General features: G+C 40.5%; 1 protein-coding gene across 5 annotated transcripts in view; it reads left to right on the top strand.

Moving 5' to 3' along the window:
- The window catches only part of AFAP1 (actin filament associated protein 1), a 121,263-nt gene that overhangs the window by 68,773 nt on the left and 35,092 nt on the right, over positions 1 to 17,398 (top strand). For all 5 annotated transcript variants that reach the window (XM_068943430.1, XM_068943431.1, XM_068943428.1 and 2 more), the window contains 3 exons: positions 4,072 to 4,180; positions 10,481 to 10,692; positions 13,649 to 13,828. In XM_068943430.1, coding sequence (XP_068799531.1) covers positions 4,072 to 4,180; positions 10,481 to 10,692; positions 13,649 to 13,828 — 501 coding nt within the window. The remainder of the gene's footprint in view (positions 1 to 4,071; positions 4,181 to 10,480; positions 10,693 to 13,648; positions 13,829 to 17,398) is intronic.

Genomic DNA, 17,398 nt, shown 5'->3' with positions numbered 1-17,398 from the left:
AAGTTGCTAATTTTACTAGGAGGTCTGTTAGGACCTGATGAACTGCAGGGCTGATTTTTTTCGCTAGCTACTTACCTTTCTGTAAGTAGCTATAATATACGATATAGAGCACTTTCCGGGTGGGAAAACCTACTTTATGTAAAGCTAACGACAGAGCACACTCAGGGTGGGAGTCGTCTCGCTGAGCTGCTAAGAGCTAGGAGTCCCGTGCAGTTTTGCAACCAGTCATGAGATTTGGGGATGTCTAGCTCTGAGGTATGCAAAGACGAATCCAGGCCTGAAAGTGCCCATGGAAGTTATTGCAAAATAACTAGTGCCCTCTGAACGCATGCGCTGTTAAAAAGAGGCTTACTTAGGAAACTAGTCACGCCGACTTCACAGTATTCACAGAATGGTTTAGGTTGGAAGGGACCTCTGGAGATCACCTAGTCCAACCTCCCTGCTCAAGCAGGGTCACCTAGAGCATATTGCCCAGGATCACATCCAGGCGGCTTTTGAATATCTCCAGCGAAGGAGACTCCACCACCTCTCTGGGCAGCCTGTTCCAGTGCTCTGTCACCCTCACAGTGAAGAAGTTTTTTCTCAGGTTCAGATGGAACTTCCTGTGGTTCAGTTTCTGCCCATTGCCTCTTGTCCTGTCGCTGGGCACCACGGAGAAGAGACTGGCCTCATCCTCTTGACACTCCCCCTTCAGATACTTGCACACGTTGATGAGATCCCCTCTCAGTCTTCTCTTCTCCAGGCTGAACAGGCCCAGCTCTTGCAGTCTTTCTTCCTAGGAGAGGTGCTCCAGCCCTCTAATCATCTTTGTAGCCCTCCACTGGACTCTCTCCAGTAGCGCCATGTCTCTCTTGCACTGGGGAGCCCAGCACTGGACACAGTACTCCAGGTGAGGCCTCCCCAGGGCTGAGTAGAGGGGCAGGATCACCTCCCTCCACCTGCTGGCCACACTCTGCCTAATGCACCCCAGGATCCCATTGGCCTTCTTGGCCACAAGGGCACACTGCTGCCTCATGCTCAACTTGTTGTCCACCAGCACTCCCAGGTCCTTCTCGGCAGAGCTGCTTTCCAGCAGGTCAGCCCCCAGCCTGTCCTGGTGCATGGGGGTTATTCCTCCCCAGGGGCAGGACCTTGCACTTGCCTTTGTGGACCTTCAGGAGGTTCCTCTCCGCCCAGCTCTCCAGGTCCCTCTGAACGGCAGCACAGCCTTCTGGTGTGTTAGCCTCTCTCCCCAGTTTAGTATCATCAGCAAACTTGCTGAGGGTGCACTCTGTCCCTTCCTCAAGGTCATTGATGAATACATTGAACAAGACTGGACCCAGTACTGACCCCCTGGGGGACACCACTAGCCACAGGCCTCCAACTAGACTCCGCGCCATTCACCACAACCTTCTGAGCTCGGCCATCCAGCCAGTTCTCAAGCCACCTCACCGTCCACTCGTCTAGCCCACACTTCCTGAGCTTACCTAGGAGGATGTGATGGGAGACAGTGTCAAAAGCCTTGCTGAAGTCCAGGTAGACAACATCCACTGCTCTGCCCTCATCTACCCAGCCAGTCATTCCGTCATAGAAGGCTATCAGATTGGTCAAAGCACGATTTCCCTTTGGTGAATCCATGCTGACTACTCCTGATCACCTTCTTGTCCTCCAGATGCTTAGTGATGACCTCCAGGAGGAGCTGTTCTATCACCTTTCCAGGGATGGAGGGGAGGCTGACAGGCCTGTAGTTTCCTACAGGAAACTGTTTTTGCCAGGAGTTCCTTGCTCATCCATGCAGGTCTCCTGACCGCTTTGCTGGACTTCTTCCTCAGAGGGATGCACCGATCTTGAGCCTGGAGGAAGTGATGTTTGAACATTAACCAGCTCTTCTGTATCTCCCTTCCTTCTAGGGCCCTACCCCATGAGATTCCCCTAAGTAGGTCCCTCAAGAGGCCAAAGTTAGCTCTCCTGAAGTCCAGGGTTGTGATCCTACTTATTGTCCTGCTCCCTCCTCGTAGGATCCTGAACTCCACCACCTCAAGGTCACTGCAGCCAAGGTTGACCCCAACCTTCACCTCTCCAACTAGACCTTCTTTGTTTGTTAGTACAAGGTCTAGCAATGCACCTCTCCTTATTGGTTTCTCCATAACCTGGGCCAAGAAATTATCATCAATGCTTTGCAGGAACCTCTTTGACTGTTTGTGCCTAGCTGTGCTGTCTTCCCAGCAGATGTCAGGGTGGTTGAAGTCTCCCATGAGAACTAGGGCCTGGATCGTGAGGCTACTTCCAGCTGTCTGTAGAAGGCCTCATCGACAACTTCCTCCTGATCAGGTGGCCTGTAGTAAACTCCCACAGCAGTGTCACCCATGTTAGCCTGCCCTTTAATCCTTACCCATAGGCTCTCAACTTGCTCTTCATCCACCCTGAGGCAGGGCTCCATACATTCTAGTTGCTCCCTCACATAAAGAGCAACTCCACCACCTCGCCTTCCTGGCCTGTCTCTCCTAAAAAGCATGTAGCCGTTCATGACAGCATTCCAGTCATGTGAACTATCCCACCATGTCTCTGTAACCGCAATGAGATCATGGCTCTGCGACCGCACACAGATCTCTAACCCTTCCTGTTTACAGACTTCATCTGTGTTAGGTGGAAAAAGGCTTTCTGCCTCTCTTAGGCTCCTCAGCCCTCCTTCGATCTGAACAGTGCTCCGGAAGTGCCTGTCTGTGGCCATAAGCAAAGCCCACCCTGACTAATTTCTTCTTTAGGTGCCTCTGAATTTAGACTGGATGAGTCCAATGGAGACAAAGACTCAGTTACATTTACCTCCATTTGTGAAAAAGAGAAAGATGTGTTGAAAACTGTTGCTGCAGAAATGAGGCTCTGCTTGCAAGTTATATTTTTTTGTCATCATACAATAAAGCACTGATGTTGGAAAAAGGCTTAAGTGTTTCCTTCAGTATGAAACTATGGAACTAAAACCCCGTGGCAAATATGAATGAGTTCTATAAAATGCAGTTGTTTTGGTACTTGTCAAGGAAATAGAACAGTAAAGTCATATGGTAGAAGTCATACAGAACTAAATTTACTTTGTTACTATATCAACATACCAGCAGTCAGTTTTAGATTTAAAACAGATTTATATTTAGAAAAGAAGCATTTTAAAATTTGACCTGGTATTTGAAATATTTTCTCTATCATATAATAGTTTCGTGATGTTCTGAACTAGCTCAGATTTCACTATGTAAAATTAACTTTTTAAAAATTAGTATTGATTTTAAGAATTGATCTGCCACTGAAAAGCAAAATGCATCACTAAAATGTGGGCTACGTTATCTATCCTTAATCTCTGTCAACCCAGGCCCTTTGACTTTTGTTAAGGGAGTTCCTATTTGTTTACTGGTGTAATAGAAATTATTGCATATGTAAATACTAATAAATAAGCCTCAATACTGTAAAATGGCCTGTACGTAGAAATCTCTTTCCTACATAGATCCTTTAAATTTCTAGTTCTTAAATAGAGAACTTTATGCTTCCAACATTTTTACCACTTATTGCTGTTGAAGAAAGGACTTCTTTTAATGTAATTGCTGTCTTGATTTTGCCATCTTTAGCAGTGGCAAGTATGATTCGCCTGTTCATATATCCCCAAAGCGCTCAGCTGGAGTACACACAGTGCGGTTCTTTTTCATTATCATCAGCGGAGGGAAAAGACTTGACAATAATGATACATTTCAAGATGTCTCATTATGGTATGAAGCATAATTAAATCACTTTATTGCTTTGCACATCTCAGCATCTACTTGGTGTTGTTGCTTAATTATAGCAACAGGTGAGGAGCTTGAGGTTTAGACTTGTTTCTAAAAGCTGCTGTCCTGCAGAATATTTCTTACTCAAGGGACCAATTCACCCCTCAAGAGCCTTACCTTTAGATATAGTTAACATAAGAAATAGTCACCATAGAAGCCATTAAGGTTATAAGGCTGGTAACATCAGCACTGATCATGAGCAGATGTTGTGAGCATGTTTGCTTCAGCACCTTGTTGGTCTTTAATCACCTTTGGGTTTTTTTATTTTCCATTTTTCTTTATTTAGCCACCAGATAATGGGCCTCCACCGCTACCAACATCATCCCTTCCAGAAGGCTATTATGAAGAGGCAGTGCCACTTAGTCCTGGAAAGGCTCCTGAGTATATCACTTCCAGTGAGTAGTATATGTCCGGGTCCGTTTCTGAGCAACTAGTAATTCCAATGTCCTTCAATATGTTTAGCATTCAAAGGCTACATCTCTGTCAGTGCTTTGGCGATGTGCAGTAAGTGTGGTTTTGACCATTTTTGGCCATTTGCAGTTGTCCTCACTGGCCATATATTGGTTTGGTTTGTAGAGATGTTTCAGTGTGCACAAACCAGGTTCCTTTTTGAGGAAACTAAATGCAGAGCTCCACCTTAGGTGTGCATCAAACATGCTGCAGCCCCCACTGCGGACAGAAGGTCCAGAATCAGCAACTGGGCCTTTGGACAGCTTTGAACTGTGAGCACGGTGGGGATATTTGGACCAGGGCTTCAGAGTTAAGTATAGTCCAACGTTAAAACCCCTTCAAATTGCAGATAGTGTAAATATAGAGGCCTCAACATTTGGTGCTCATCTGCAGACCTAATGATAACTTCCTATTGCACTGAATTAATTGTTAAAGTAGACAGATAAAAATCTAAAGAAAAAAGACACCACCTTTTCTAAAGTGAAGAATAAAAAAGATGTGATTTGCAGCATTTCTGATGACATATTATAGGCAGGGATTAATCATTCATACTGAATGCCCCAATCTGTGTTTGATGCACATGACTGTTATTTTAACGACTCAGTGCAAAAGGCAAGGGGCTGCCTACTAACCAGTCACCAGAACTTCTTACTGCAACACGCAAATGCTCTTTATCATGTCCAAGTACTTAGCCAGAGACTGATTGTACTTTAAGTGGCAATAGGATGAGAGCACGCTGATGGAATGATGAAATGACTGCTGTGAGCATTTACACAGGGTCAGTGAATAGGACACTATGTACTAAAAAATTGCAAACATTTTCCTATTTGTTACTCTTTTTTATTGGCTGAGGTAATTTATTACTTGTGTATGTCTCATTTATCACTTGTGTATGTTTCATTTATCACTGATAGTTATTTTTTGTGACCCAAAGATGAAAGGGATATCTGCCCGCTTTTTATAGACACTTTTATTATTTGAACCAGAATGAAAGAATAATATAAAATCTCTGTTCTGAAAACACATGCATGAGAGACACTTTAGAACATTAAATTTTAAATTTGTACATTGTATGTCAGGGAAAATTGTTTTATCATTGTGCATTAGCTCTAAAAATAAAAACAAATTGGTGTATCTGGCAGCTCTTAATATACCTAGCAAATTCAAAGTAAGAAAGAGTTTCATATAATGTAAAATAAATGAAGGAACATGCAGTTTTGCAAAGCAGCAGAATCATTCCTGTCTTCATTTCCTCCCTTGAAATGCTGCAGGGTGGTCCTGCTACACCCTGTAATCTGTTGAACTGCTGGTTTGTGTTTGGTCATTAAACAAGAGCTGTGCACAGGCAGGAAAATATTAATAGTACTGCTAAAGGATTTCCTAGGAGAAAAATACATAACAAAATATGAAACCGATCTTTTATTTTACTGAGCCATCCAAAACCACAAAAATATTTAGAATATCAGACTTAAAAGTTCATTAATAATTCCATCATTTAAATATATATATATATATACCCATACATATACAACTTTTTAAATGAAACTCATAATCTATCTTGCCGTGATTTTGCCATATTTTAGTCCTGTACTCTTTTACTGCATATTAAAAGTCATCCTCTCTTCATCTATAATAAAGTTGCTTTAAAATTCAGTATACTATTCATAATAGGTCTCCGCACAAGCAAAACTTCCACTAAATCCAGTGTGTTGTTCTGTGGGATTTGGATTAATATGAATATAGGCAATTAAAACAAACCATCAGAGCGCTGGGTGAGCTAAAGATGGAACCTACAGTTTTTCAGACTGACTGAGATTCAGAAGGTCTTAACAAAGAAATTCTTAAAGTGTAGGATCTGCAGTAGTAAACTGTTAAATAGCTGTTGAGATAAATATAACTGTCTTGAGTAAATATTCCTACAGAATTTTTTTCTAACATCATTAATAGCAATCAATCAGGCTCACATCCCATATGTTCTACCTGTTAAGGGGAATGGGAGTGGAAGAGGGTTACAGAGGACTATAGTTTGTGAAGGTGAAATACCTAAAACCTGCCAATGTCCCTGTACTCTATTTGTAAACATTTGAATGTAGGTGAAAACGAGACTGCATATGCCTTGACTGGTAACTCTCTTCCTCATTTATGAAAGTACCGATCTGTACAATATGCCTAAATTGTTATAGGCTAATCTTTGGAATACACTATTGCAAATAATGTGAAAGTCTACTGCAGTAATCACTCTTTCATGTTAGGAAATTTTCATTCAGATAATCATGAAAAGCCGATGTCAGAAGAAGCTCAAACAACAAAAAATGCAGAAGATGATGCAAAAGATGTAGATACATACAGCAGCACTGTAGCATGTGTCAGTGCATCCTAAATCACTGAGACTTAAGTAGACCTAATAAAACCTCTTTCTTTTGGAGAGACACTGCAAGAGTCTGTCATTTTCCCCCTCCAATTCTTGATCACTGTGAATGCTCTGTTATCCCTCTCTTCCCTCCCCTCCGTGAGACTCAAAGAGTGTGTTGATTTGAATGTATGCACATGATGTTTTTACGTCCTGCCTATGATTTCATGTTCAGCCTATTTCATTACCTGTTGTGATGAGAAAGTGAAAGATGACAGGATTTAGTCACTAGCAGCCGTTACACAACTTACCTTTTCATCGTTTAGTCTTTCACAATTTAACATCTTCTAATAGGTGATTTACTGTTTTCCAGTGGGAAAGTAGTACTACTTCAAAACCCTTTGAAGTGATCCATGCATGCTGGATTTCTCGGGGTATCTTTCTCAATACCTGATAAACATTGATTATGTGTGGATGCTGGAATGCCTGTGGTATTTCTGGTTAAAATAAATTAGTCACTTTACAAAGTGAACAGAAGCTAGTTTCTGTCTCAGAGCTGAAAAGCTGTTTGGTCATCATACGATAGTTTGGAGAAACAAAAAATAGAAACAGGATGTGGCAAAGAACAAAAAAGGCTGCAGGCCAGATGGTGTGGGTAGGCAGGGGTGGGTGACTGTCTTGATGTGAGCCACACACCAAACTTATTCTGGCCAAGAGCCACGAGACCCAAGGAAAAGAGGAACACGGGGAGGGGTCCCTAGGCAGGGGATGGCAGTGACTCCCCAGAGATCCCCTTAACGCTGCGCTGGGATGGGAGTCCAGAAATGTCAGTCTCAGAAGTGCCTGTTGGCTTTTCTTCTCCTATAAACAGAGATTTGGATAATTCTGCAACTGCTGTGCCAGCAGAGTCCCACTCCTGCTCATACAATTTATCCCAAATTGAAATCTGCCCTTGAACTACTGGTGAGCCACATGAGAAGTACTTATTAAGGTGCAGGTTTTCAGTCTCTGCTTCAAAGTCTCAGTCATCACTTACTGCAACTAATTTTTGAGAAACTGATAAAACTTACAGTAAAAAAATTTTATAAGATTGAATGTTGCGAATCAAAAACAATGGTTGAACCTGCTAACCTTGCTGAAAAGGAAATGAGATTGTTGCATGAGGTTTGAGCTAAGAAGAAAGGAGTTCTTTTATATGGTAGAGGTGACTGATAATTGCATTCAAGGTGAAACCTTTTTTCCTGCAGTAGGAGAAAGTTAAACCATGTCCTAAAAAGGAAAGAAAAATGATCTGCTACAACAGTGGAAACAGATTCATTATTACCTTGTAGGTCCTTTTGACAGATGCGCTTAAAAATGCAGATGGAGAAGGCACATTTGGTAGGCCGTCTTCAGACAGAAAAAGGTCTTTGATTTTGTTATGCAGGCAAGCCTTCCCCAGCTCAAGGCTCTTAATGACGACTGTGTATGAGGAATGACCTTTCTGTATGCACTTATTTCAAGTTGATGTAATGAAAATGAACCCCAGAGACTCTTACACTGAAAAGATGGCTTCTGAATTTTGGAGGAAAAATTTAACTGGCAGTTAAATGGAAAAATGGTATCAGAATAGTATTGCCTTACCTCACTATTTGAGTAGTGATTTCTTATCTCCTTTTCTTTTTCTTACTGGTTGTCCAAAATTTTTAAGTTTCAAAGCAATCTTACTGCCAGTGCTAGAGCAAAATCACAAATGATGTGAAAGATTGTACAAAGGGAGTGAATGTTAAAATGAACATTGTGATAATGCCTTAGCTGCAACAAAGAGCACTATTACATTCGAAGAAGGGCCGAGGAAGATAATGTTACGGACACCAAAGTATTGCTTTTTTTAAAAGGGAGAGGGTGGCGTTAAAGATGAAGCGCTTTACGTGAAAAACCATTAGTTGCCAAAGAGACAGCAACTTTAGGTTATGGCAGCTTTTCCCTTAGCCTCTGTCTTTGAGAGAGGGCCATCTTGAAAAATGCTGATTTAGTGACTAGATCTTGCACTTTTGTGTTTGGTAACTTGGCCACATTAATCGTTCTGCCTCCACTTCAAACAGGTTGGCATGCTACTGTGTATTTGAGATTGGTCAGTGAACTCCCAAACATTTCCAGATGTATCTGTGTGAAAGTTTATGGACAGCCTCTCTGGAGCAGGGGGAAGTTGTTTTGTTTTGATTTTGGTTTTGGTGGTTTTTTGTTTAGGCTTTTTTCCTGCTTCGCAGGGAGGAAGTCGTAAGAGACAGATGAAATGGCGAGTTCTACCAGATCTTGCACATTCTTTTAAACAAGCATGGAAAAATAAACCCTAACCTGTAGAATAGCTGTCAGGTTAATGGTCTACCCCAATTTTTCCCATCTTTTTATTGTTTTTTCTAAAATGAATGAAAAAAAGTTCCCATTTTCCCTTTTTTTCCCCATTGATAATCATTTGTGGCTTTTACCACTAGCCTGCATGGAGCTGCCCCTGAGCCAAACACTCCATAGTTGACCCAATCAGAAGACAGCAGTTTGGTTCCACAAAAAAAAGTCAAGATCTTGAAATTTTATTTTAATTTCACTTTGTAATAAAGATAAAAAATTACACAACATGTTTGTAAAGGCACAAATTGGGTGTAATCTTGGTTTGGGGATGTCAACATTTGCGTGTATTGTCTTCTGATTCTGCTTGGGTAGGTGCTGATACAGAATGAGCTCTCCAGCCATCCACTGTCTTGTCCTCTTCCCAGTTTCTCCAGATCTCCTTCCCATATCCCAAACTGTGCCCTAAGTGCCTAAGCTAAAGCAAGCAAGAGATTTTCTTCCATTTTTCTGACCTAAAAATATGTCAAAGTCTCCTTGAAGTGTTCAGACAAAATTTTGACTATTGAAAATATTCCTATTGAAAATTTTCTATTTTCAATTACTGTTGAAAATATTAAAAATATCAGCTCTCCTCCATGGGAGTACGTGCTCCCAGGATGTTTTGCATGCACCGAATGACGGGCATGCCTTCAAGTGTTATTATCTGAGGGGCTTTATATACATGTATGTGTGTCTGTCTATCTATCTCTCTATAAACAAATAAGTATACGTGTATGGTGGAAGAGAGGTTCTGTGATAATGACAAATTAGTTTTGTAATTAAGGTCACTGCTACAGAACTGACTGTTTTATTGAAAATGAAAGGCCTGACCAAAGACTGTTAAATTAGAAAGGAATCTTGCCGTTACATCACCAAACTTGGAGCAGGATTCAACTGCTGAGGCTGAGCGCATAACAAGAGATGTTTTTGCAGAATGCTTTTAGCTGAAGCAGAGTCTGTAGGTCAGGGAACAGCACAATCTGTTCAACATTACTTGTACCACTGCATGCGCTATATTTTAGAGTTGTACGAAGTGTTATGATAGGTAGATAGTGCCCTGTACTTTACTCTTGTGACCTCTGTCATCTTCAGTGTTTGTTTCTTAGTATGCTGTACTAATATTTATATTTCTGTGCCTACATGTATTTTTTCTTAAACAGTAGGGCAAAATTAAAATCTTTCTTCTGTGAAAGAATCACAGAAGATGAAGGTACCTGCCAAATCATACTTTGACGATGATAAAGCAGTACCTAAAATTCTGTGTAGTTACTCCCAATTCATTCGTTTAATTAAAATTCCCAAGATGTCGGTATGGGTCTTTTATAAAATTTCATAATGGAACAGCTTTTGTCTTATAGTGTCTTTTCTTCAACAAAAAATATTTGGATATTACCAAGTGCTGAAACAGTCGTTTGTTTGCAGCTGACCTTTAAAAGCCTTTACTTAAAGCGAACTCCGCTGAGATTGTTGTTTCAGTGTGTTTCATGGCTAAATGTTTTAACTTGGTACTTTTTTGCTTTTCTTAAAGATTATGACTCGGATGCTATGAGCAGCTCTTATGAATCCTACGATGAAGAGGAGGAGGATGGAAAAGGGAAGAAAATGAGACATCAGTGGCCTTCTGAGGAGGCCTCTATGGATCTAGTGAAGGATGCCAAAATCTGTGCCTTCCTCCTTAGAAAGAAACGATTTGGGCAATGGACAAAACTACTGTGTGTTATCAAAGAAAACAAACTACTGGTAATTTTTCCTTTTATCTAGTTGTATTTTCCTGGCACCTTTTAGATGATGTATTTATTTCTACAAGAAACTATTTTTTGAAATGTTCTGCTAATACCCAGGAAGCAGACAACCACTGAAATGGTGACTGTATCATTTAACCACTTAGGACTTTGTTTTTTATTGCACTTAAACTTAAACTCAGGCAGTTCCCTGACACCCGAAGGAAAGTCTAGCCTATTAGCTTCTAACATATTTCATTTGAAAAAAAAATTGCTGAAACTGTAAAGCCAATCATTCATTCCCTGCGGAGGCAAAGATCTCATAGGGAGCTTTGTGTATGAACTGCTGGATCAGACCGTTAGAGAGAAAAGTCCCTTGTTACAGTGAGAATTCGCTTGGCAGCATATGCCGCTGTAATGTATACACTTCAAACTAAACCTTCGCCATCTGTTCGGCAGTAATTACAGATGCAGTATTCACATGATGCACAGCTGCATTATAGAAAGGAAAGAAACAAGTGGATGTATTTGTTCCTTCAGTAAGTCTGTTGTGTTTTTTTTTGATTGGAGGCGCCAGTAGAAGACTCCGTAAGTTAGTAAATTATCTGCTTATAGATGTGGTTTTGTTTTTTGAAAAGCAAGTCTAATGGACAGAGACATTCATTTCTATATCATTATAAGCCACCTGAGGCTTAAAGCAATAAATCGGTTGTGGTCTTAGACACTCCCTATCTTCCTAGCTGGTGCTTACACGTGTTGTAACTAATTATGTAACTAATAATTATTGCAATATCCCAAATGTTAAAAGCTGGTTAACAGGTGATAGACCATTTTCTGCAGAACATCATTATTGCACTGATCCAAGATAGCTTATCTGTGTTCGCTTTCCAAGTGTATGTATGCTTATGGCTGTATAGGAAATAAGAGCATATGAAATAGAGATAACTAGGTAAGAGGTTTCTGAAAATATAGTTGGAGTTCATTTGCTAGTTTTCCATGGTTTCTGGTGATTTTTAGATGTTGATTCTGATTTGGTTTGTGCTATATTGCTATGATGCCATTGTTCTTGGTCTACAGTAATATCACCATAAATCAGAATCATATCAAATTTCAGGAGCCTGTGATAACAGTTTGAAGTAAAGAAAGAAGGAAGGAGAGAAACAGATTTTCTCAAAAGTCATACAATATTTCTTCTAGAACTGTGTTTGTTGTTCTATATAAAAATGTTATTTTTTCCGTTTTCCTTTCCTTTAACCACATGTGTGGTCTTAAAAGCGTTTTTCCCCCCCTTATAGGGATTATCTTTCAGTATAATTCTGTAATGGGGATTAAGAAAATAAAAATCACAATAGGAGTCAAGAGACCAGGTTACATAAGATTAGCTTATTGTTTGAAGGGGGACTTACAGATGTAACTTATGAGATATGCAAGTAAAACAAATATATCTTCCTAGGGAATAGTAATTGCCTATGTAATAAATACAGCTGTCATTCTAGGACCAAAATATTTTAATTAGAAGTAGACAATAGAAATAGCTTTTAATAGGGAACTGCCTCTCACTTAAAAGTCATTTAATATATACATACTCTTGTTTTAGTAATGTATAATTATTCAAGTACAATCTTTAAATTAATGTAAAGGGAATCATGTTCTCTGCAATCGTTCTTCAAGTGAACAATGATGTATTTTTACAAGGTTTCATAGCTTGGAAACTTAACTTTATTTCCTATTACAAACTTCTTTAAATTTGTGACTAAGCTAGAGGAATTTTGAGTCAATGGGCCTTGGAGAGGAAAGAAAGATGATGAGTCATTTACAAAGACTAGTTGAGAGTGTCTGTATTTGGTTAGCCTAAGTTGGAGTGTTTATAATACACTTTTAACAGCTACTGTGTTTTTGAATGTTGCATCATGAAATGAATATTGCCAGCAGGCACAAAAAGTCCGTGTGCTTTTCTCTGTTCACATTTATGCTCAGTCTTCTATGTGTGCATCTACTAATCACTCTTCTTTAATAGCAGATACGTTTTTTATCCTTCTTACTTATTTATCTGAGCAAAAGCCCATTTGCAGATGTGTATAAAGTAACTGGACGTTCACCTGCACAACTAAACATCGTTCTGCAGTTCTGGCACTCGACAGGTTTAGGGAACTGAACTATACTGAGGTATTAGATGGGAACAGGCCCTAGGTCTGTAGGACAAGTAATGCTATGTGAAACCCCTCGTCTTTAGATGACCAATTCAAATATAGAGCAGGTCATCAGGGATCCAACATGACATGGCTGTTCATTGCCACTGAGGGAGAAACAGCTGGCAGTTCAAGTGCATTTAGCCAGGACCCTAAAGAGTAAACCAACACAGAGGTTGGGTTCTGCAGTGCCTAATTGAATTGAATGAGCTTCCCCCTCTCTGCACTGTGACAAATTTTGTTACCTCAAGAAAAAGAAGAGCTGAGTGAGTCTGTGTCTGCTCCCCTGCAGTGTGTGGGCACTGGCGTAGGTTCACCTGGATGCACTGGGCTGTCACTGCTGGAAATGATTCCCGAGATGCTCCGCCCTGCTATGGGGCTCAAACCATGGTCAAGAGGGCAGGACGAGCTCCTGGACTTTAGCATCTTTAATTGTGCCAGCATATTCTATATTCTATGTGAACAGCTATCCCAAACCATCCCCTGCCTGCCTGATCGAGATCAGGGTTGAGTCATACGAATAACATAGAGAAGCTTAATGTCCTCCATATGTTGTACCTGTCCTGCAATAAAAAACCTCTATTAATATCAGTCTGGAAGTAATTTTGCTCTACAAAGGGGATGAGGAGGAGAAATGCAAGTTAGCATTGGCTAAACTTTGTGGTATGTCATAACGGGATGCATGGAAAGTATTAAAAATTAAAAATAGCATTTGTATGTAATCACAGCTTTCCCCCCAAAGTTCAGAAAGGTGAGCTTTAACTTACATTCCTTATATTTATTTAGTGTTATAAAAGTTCCAAGGACCAGCAACCTCAGATGGAGCTGCTGTTGAATGACTGCAGTATCACATACATTCCCAAAGACAGCAAAAAGAAGAAGCATGAGCTGAAAATCGCTCACCAAGGAGCGGATGCGCTGGTTCTAGCAGTGCAGAGCAAAGAGCAGGCGGAACAGTGGCTAAAGGTAAGGCAGGACTGCTGACCTGAAGCTCTTCCACTGACAGAAGTCTTTTTGCCTCGTCAAGTCCTATTAAAAACTGAGATTCAGACAGTAACTTTCAGTTAATTCCAGACCACTTACATCCCTTCTAAACTGGGCCTGCAGAAATCCAGACTTAATGTCCAGGCCTTGAGGAACTCACTAAGCAGCTCCTTGGGTAACCAGCAGTTCAGTACCATGCAGCTGCGGCTAGTACATATGTTTTGCACTCCTGGTTGCACAATAACCTAGCACCGGGAGGAGAGGTGTAAATTCTCCTCCTCGTGCATCTCTTCCTCATTGTGCAGAAGGCTTTGATGGTTGAGATCCACACTCAGTGAGCTGAAGGTTCAGGTTGCTGTTGGATAGGTGTGCGCGGGTTGCCACCAAGGCTACTGGGAAGAAATGGGGAATAGCACTACCACAATCAGCTTTTTTAAAAGATAAGGAGATACTTATCTGAAGGACTTGGAATGGAGAAAAACCCTTCAGCTTCTTGTTGTTATGTAGAGTCTGCTAATCCTAGTTTAGCAGCATATCATCTGTTATGGCTTGTTTGGGAATGCAGACTTCTGAGAAACGGGATTTTGTCATCTTCCACTCCGTTCTGTTCAGCGTCTAAAAATGTGGAAAATCCCAACACAAGTGCTGCAGTTTTAGATCCTAACTGTATTACTAGTATTTGTGTTGGACTTTGCCGGTCTCAGATATGGAGGTCAGTGAAGTAGTGTGGGAAACCACCACTGCAGTTTCAGCGGCTTATTTTAAGGCCTTTAAATCCAGCCCTTTAAATGGATGTAAAAGTCTGGATGCATAAGACTCATCAGGCTTTCTCCATGCTGTGCTCTGATCTAACCTTATATGGTACTTACTTTGCTAAGAATAAATTGTGTTTTTCCAAACACAATTGAATTAAACACGTAGGAATTTCCTGATGACAGATAGTTTTTCTGTAGAAGGGAGAGAAGGGGTAAAATGCAGCTTAAGAGGTATGAGATCTGCTGAAGGCTAATTCAACAAATGGAAAATTAATCTGTAATTTCCTATTTTGCAATATTTGAATATACCTTTTGGGGTTTTGCTAGGCTTTTGTGTGTGTGTTGGTTTTGACTGGGAGTTTGTATCTTAGAAAATGCAATGTTGCCTTTTTAATAGAAACTAAAGGCCGTCATGAATTTTATAGGCTTTTTCTAACATCATTATCTTGTTTTATCTTCTCACGCCATCGGAGTGTTCTGTTAACTCACCTAGTGTTTCAAAAACACTGATTGGAATGAAGTGACATTCACAAGTCATACTCTTTTCCAAGGGAATTCCACTGTAATTAGATCATAGTCACTGCCCCATTATTTCCTGCGTTATTCTAAACTTGGATTTGGTAATGCTGAATACATTGGCACTTATCAGACTTCCTTTCATTACAATTTTTTTCTCTTTTTATTTTTACATAAAACATTCCCTACACAGACAGACAGAGCCGTGCTAGATTTTTTCCATATCGCAGATGCATTGCTGCTACTAATTTAAAAAATTGATTTTGTGTACAGCATGTTAGCAAAGCGGTACGTGCTGAGGGGAACGGCTGGGCAGTATGCTATCTGCAAAGTATTTGGACACAAACTGACAGCACTTTATTAGTCCCTTCGCACGGCACAGCTCTATTAAAAAAGCTCTTTCAAGTATCCGGCAATGTGACTGTACACTCAACATCCAACTCCTCGGTGCTGCCAGAGCACCCTCCATTCTGCACAGTACAAATTACCTTCCCGACAGCAAAGCTAAAATGGTTTGTGCAGCTCTTGCAACAGCTCCGAGGTTTTCAGAAAGTACGGCTTCTCAGTAAAAGGCACTGCTTTTGCATTTTTAAAAATACATCAGAATTCAAGGCTTTTTTATTGTGAAAATAATTGTTTTTTGCTCATTCAACCGTAATTTCCAGTGAGCTCTGCAAATCTTGTGTGGATTTATGTAGGAAGTTACCGCACCGCATTATCTTGGGAGAAGTGGTTTGAGCTTTTCCTGCCTGTCAGTCCGAGGCATGCTCCCACCCAAGCTCTCTGTCATCAACTTATGATTCCTGTAGTTAATAAAATGGGCAGATTTAGAGACTCTGGCAATTGAGGAAGGTCTCTACAGCCAACTTTTTCCATCATAGCACACCTTTTCTATCAAAGATAGAAAGTGGAGCCAGGTTGTCAGGCAGGCACAACAGGTTCTCATGAGGAAATGCATATGTAATTGCCAGGTCAAGGCTTTCCTCTTGAGTCTGAAGAGCTCAAAATGGTGGTGGCAGAAAGAGCCACTCATGAGATTTTCCCACAAGAGCTAAACCAGTTTAGTTTTTGTTTTTAACAGTAAGTTGTAACTGGTATAGAAGATATTTACTTTGGCAAACAATTTTAAAATATCAATTGGAAGACAAGTGACACTAAAACAAGTAGAGCTTAAATAAATGCAGAGTATTTTAGACTTTTTTTTTGGTAAAGATGACACCAAAAAACAGCTGATAAACCTAGCGTAAATTGAAGTCTAGACTGCAAACCGCAGGGGGAGTTTCAGGTTTACCAGCTAACAAATGCTTGATGAAAAAAAGATAGCTGATGTCACCAAAAAGTCTGTTAAGATTGCAGAGCATCAAGTGTAACCAGTACAAATTCCAGGCTACAGTTGAGATCATAGCAGTAATACAGTATGCAGCATAAAGCAGTGGAAATTTCCAGACTTGAGTCCTGAAACGTACCCACAAAAATGTACGTGAAAAAATGTATGCAGTTATGCACTCTGACCCAAACATGAGCTCTTTCCATGCGCGCTTGAGTATATGTGCATCTGTGTGCACTTTTGTGCTTTTGTGGTCAAGTAAGGTCTCAAAGTCTGCCTGTTTGTCTCAGCACATCCAACTGAGTGATGGAAACTAGGTACTTATTTGTCAGCATCCCTGGGAAATGCTGCATTGAAAGTAAAAGGACTACTAAGAACATGGCAGTACAAGAAGATGCTTGTTAACTGGCTTCATTCGTACAGATGAATGTGTTCTGTGTGCAGCACCTTCAAACCAGACCACAAAAAACTGCCCTTAGAATTAAAAATCAGTGGATGCCAGAGAAATGAAGTTTTAAAGTAGCTTCTTGTAGAAGAGCAGTAGAGGAATGAAATGGTCATAGTGTCCCTCTCCGAGGCCTTCCCTTCCTCCTAGCGTTGCCTCCTGCGAACAGGTATTTCTGATGTTTTGCCGTCTTATCATGCATGAGAGGTAATCTATCATTTTAAAATACTGGACTTCATTTTCATTTTTTCCTAACGTTATCCTCCCTTTGTTAACTTTATTTTACTGTACGCAGCCATGTTTTGCTGCAACGTCTCCAGTTTTCATAAGCCAAATGGGCCAGCGTCTGCAACTCAAGAGAGAATATTCCAGGCATAAATAGATGCACCTTGATCGTTTTGGTAATGCTAAGTTAATTCTGGACTTGTTGGAATAAGAGACGCTTTTTCCCTGAAGAAAGAAAAAAATTAAGATTGTGACTGTGTGCATTCATTTAAATACTGCAGTAT

Source organism: Struthio camelus, chromosome 4 (genome assembly GCF_040807025.1).
Source record: "Struthio camelus isolate bStrCam1 chromosome 4, bStrCam1.hap1, whole genome shotgun sequence".
NCBI classification, from domain to species: domain Eukaryota; kingdom Metazoa; phylum Chordata; class Aves; order Struthioniformes; family Struthionidae; genus Struthio; species Struthio camelus.
The sequence above is the reverse complement of the archived record's forward strand: the minus strand, read 5'-3'. Positions and strand labels throughout refer to the sequence as shown.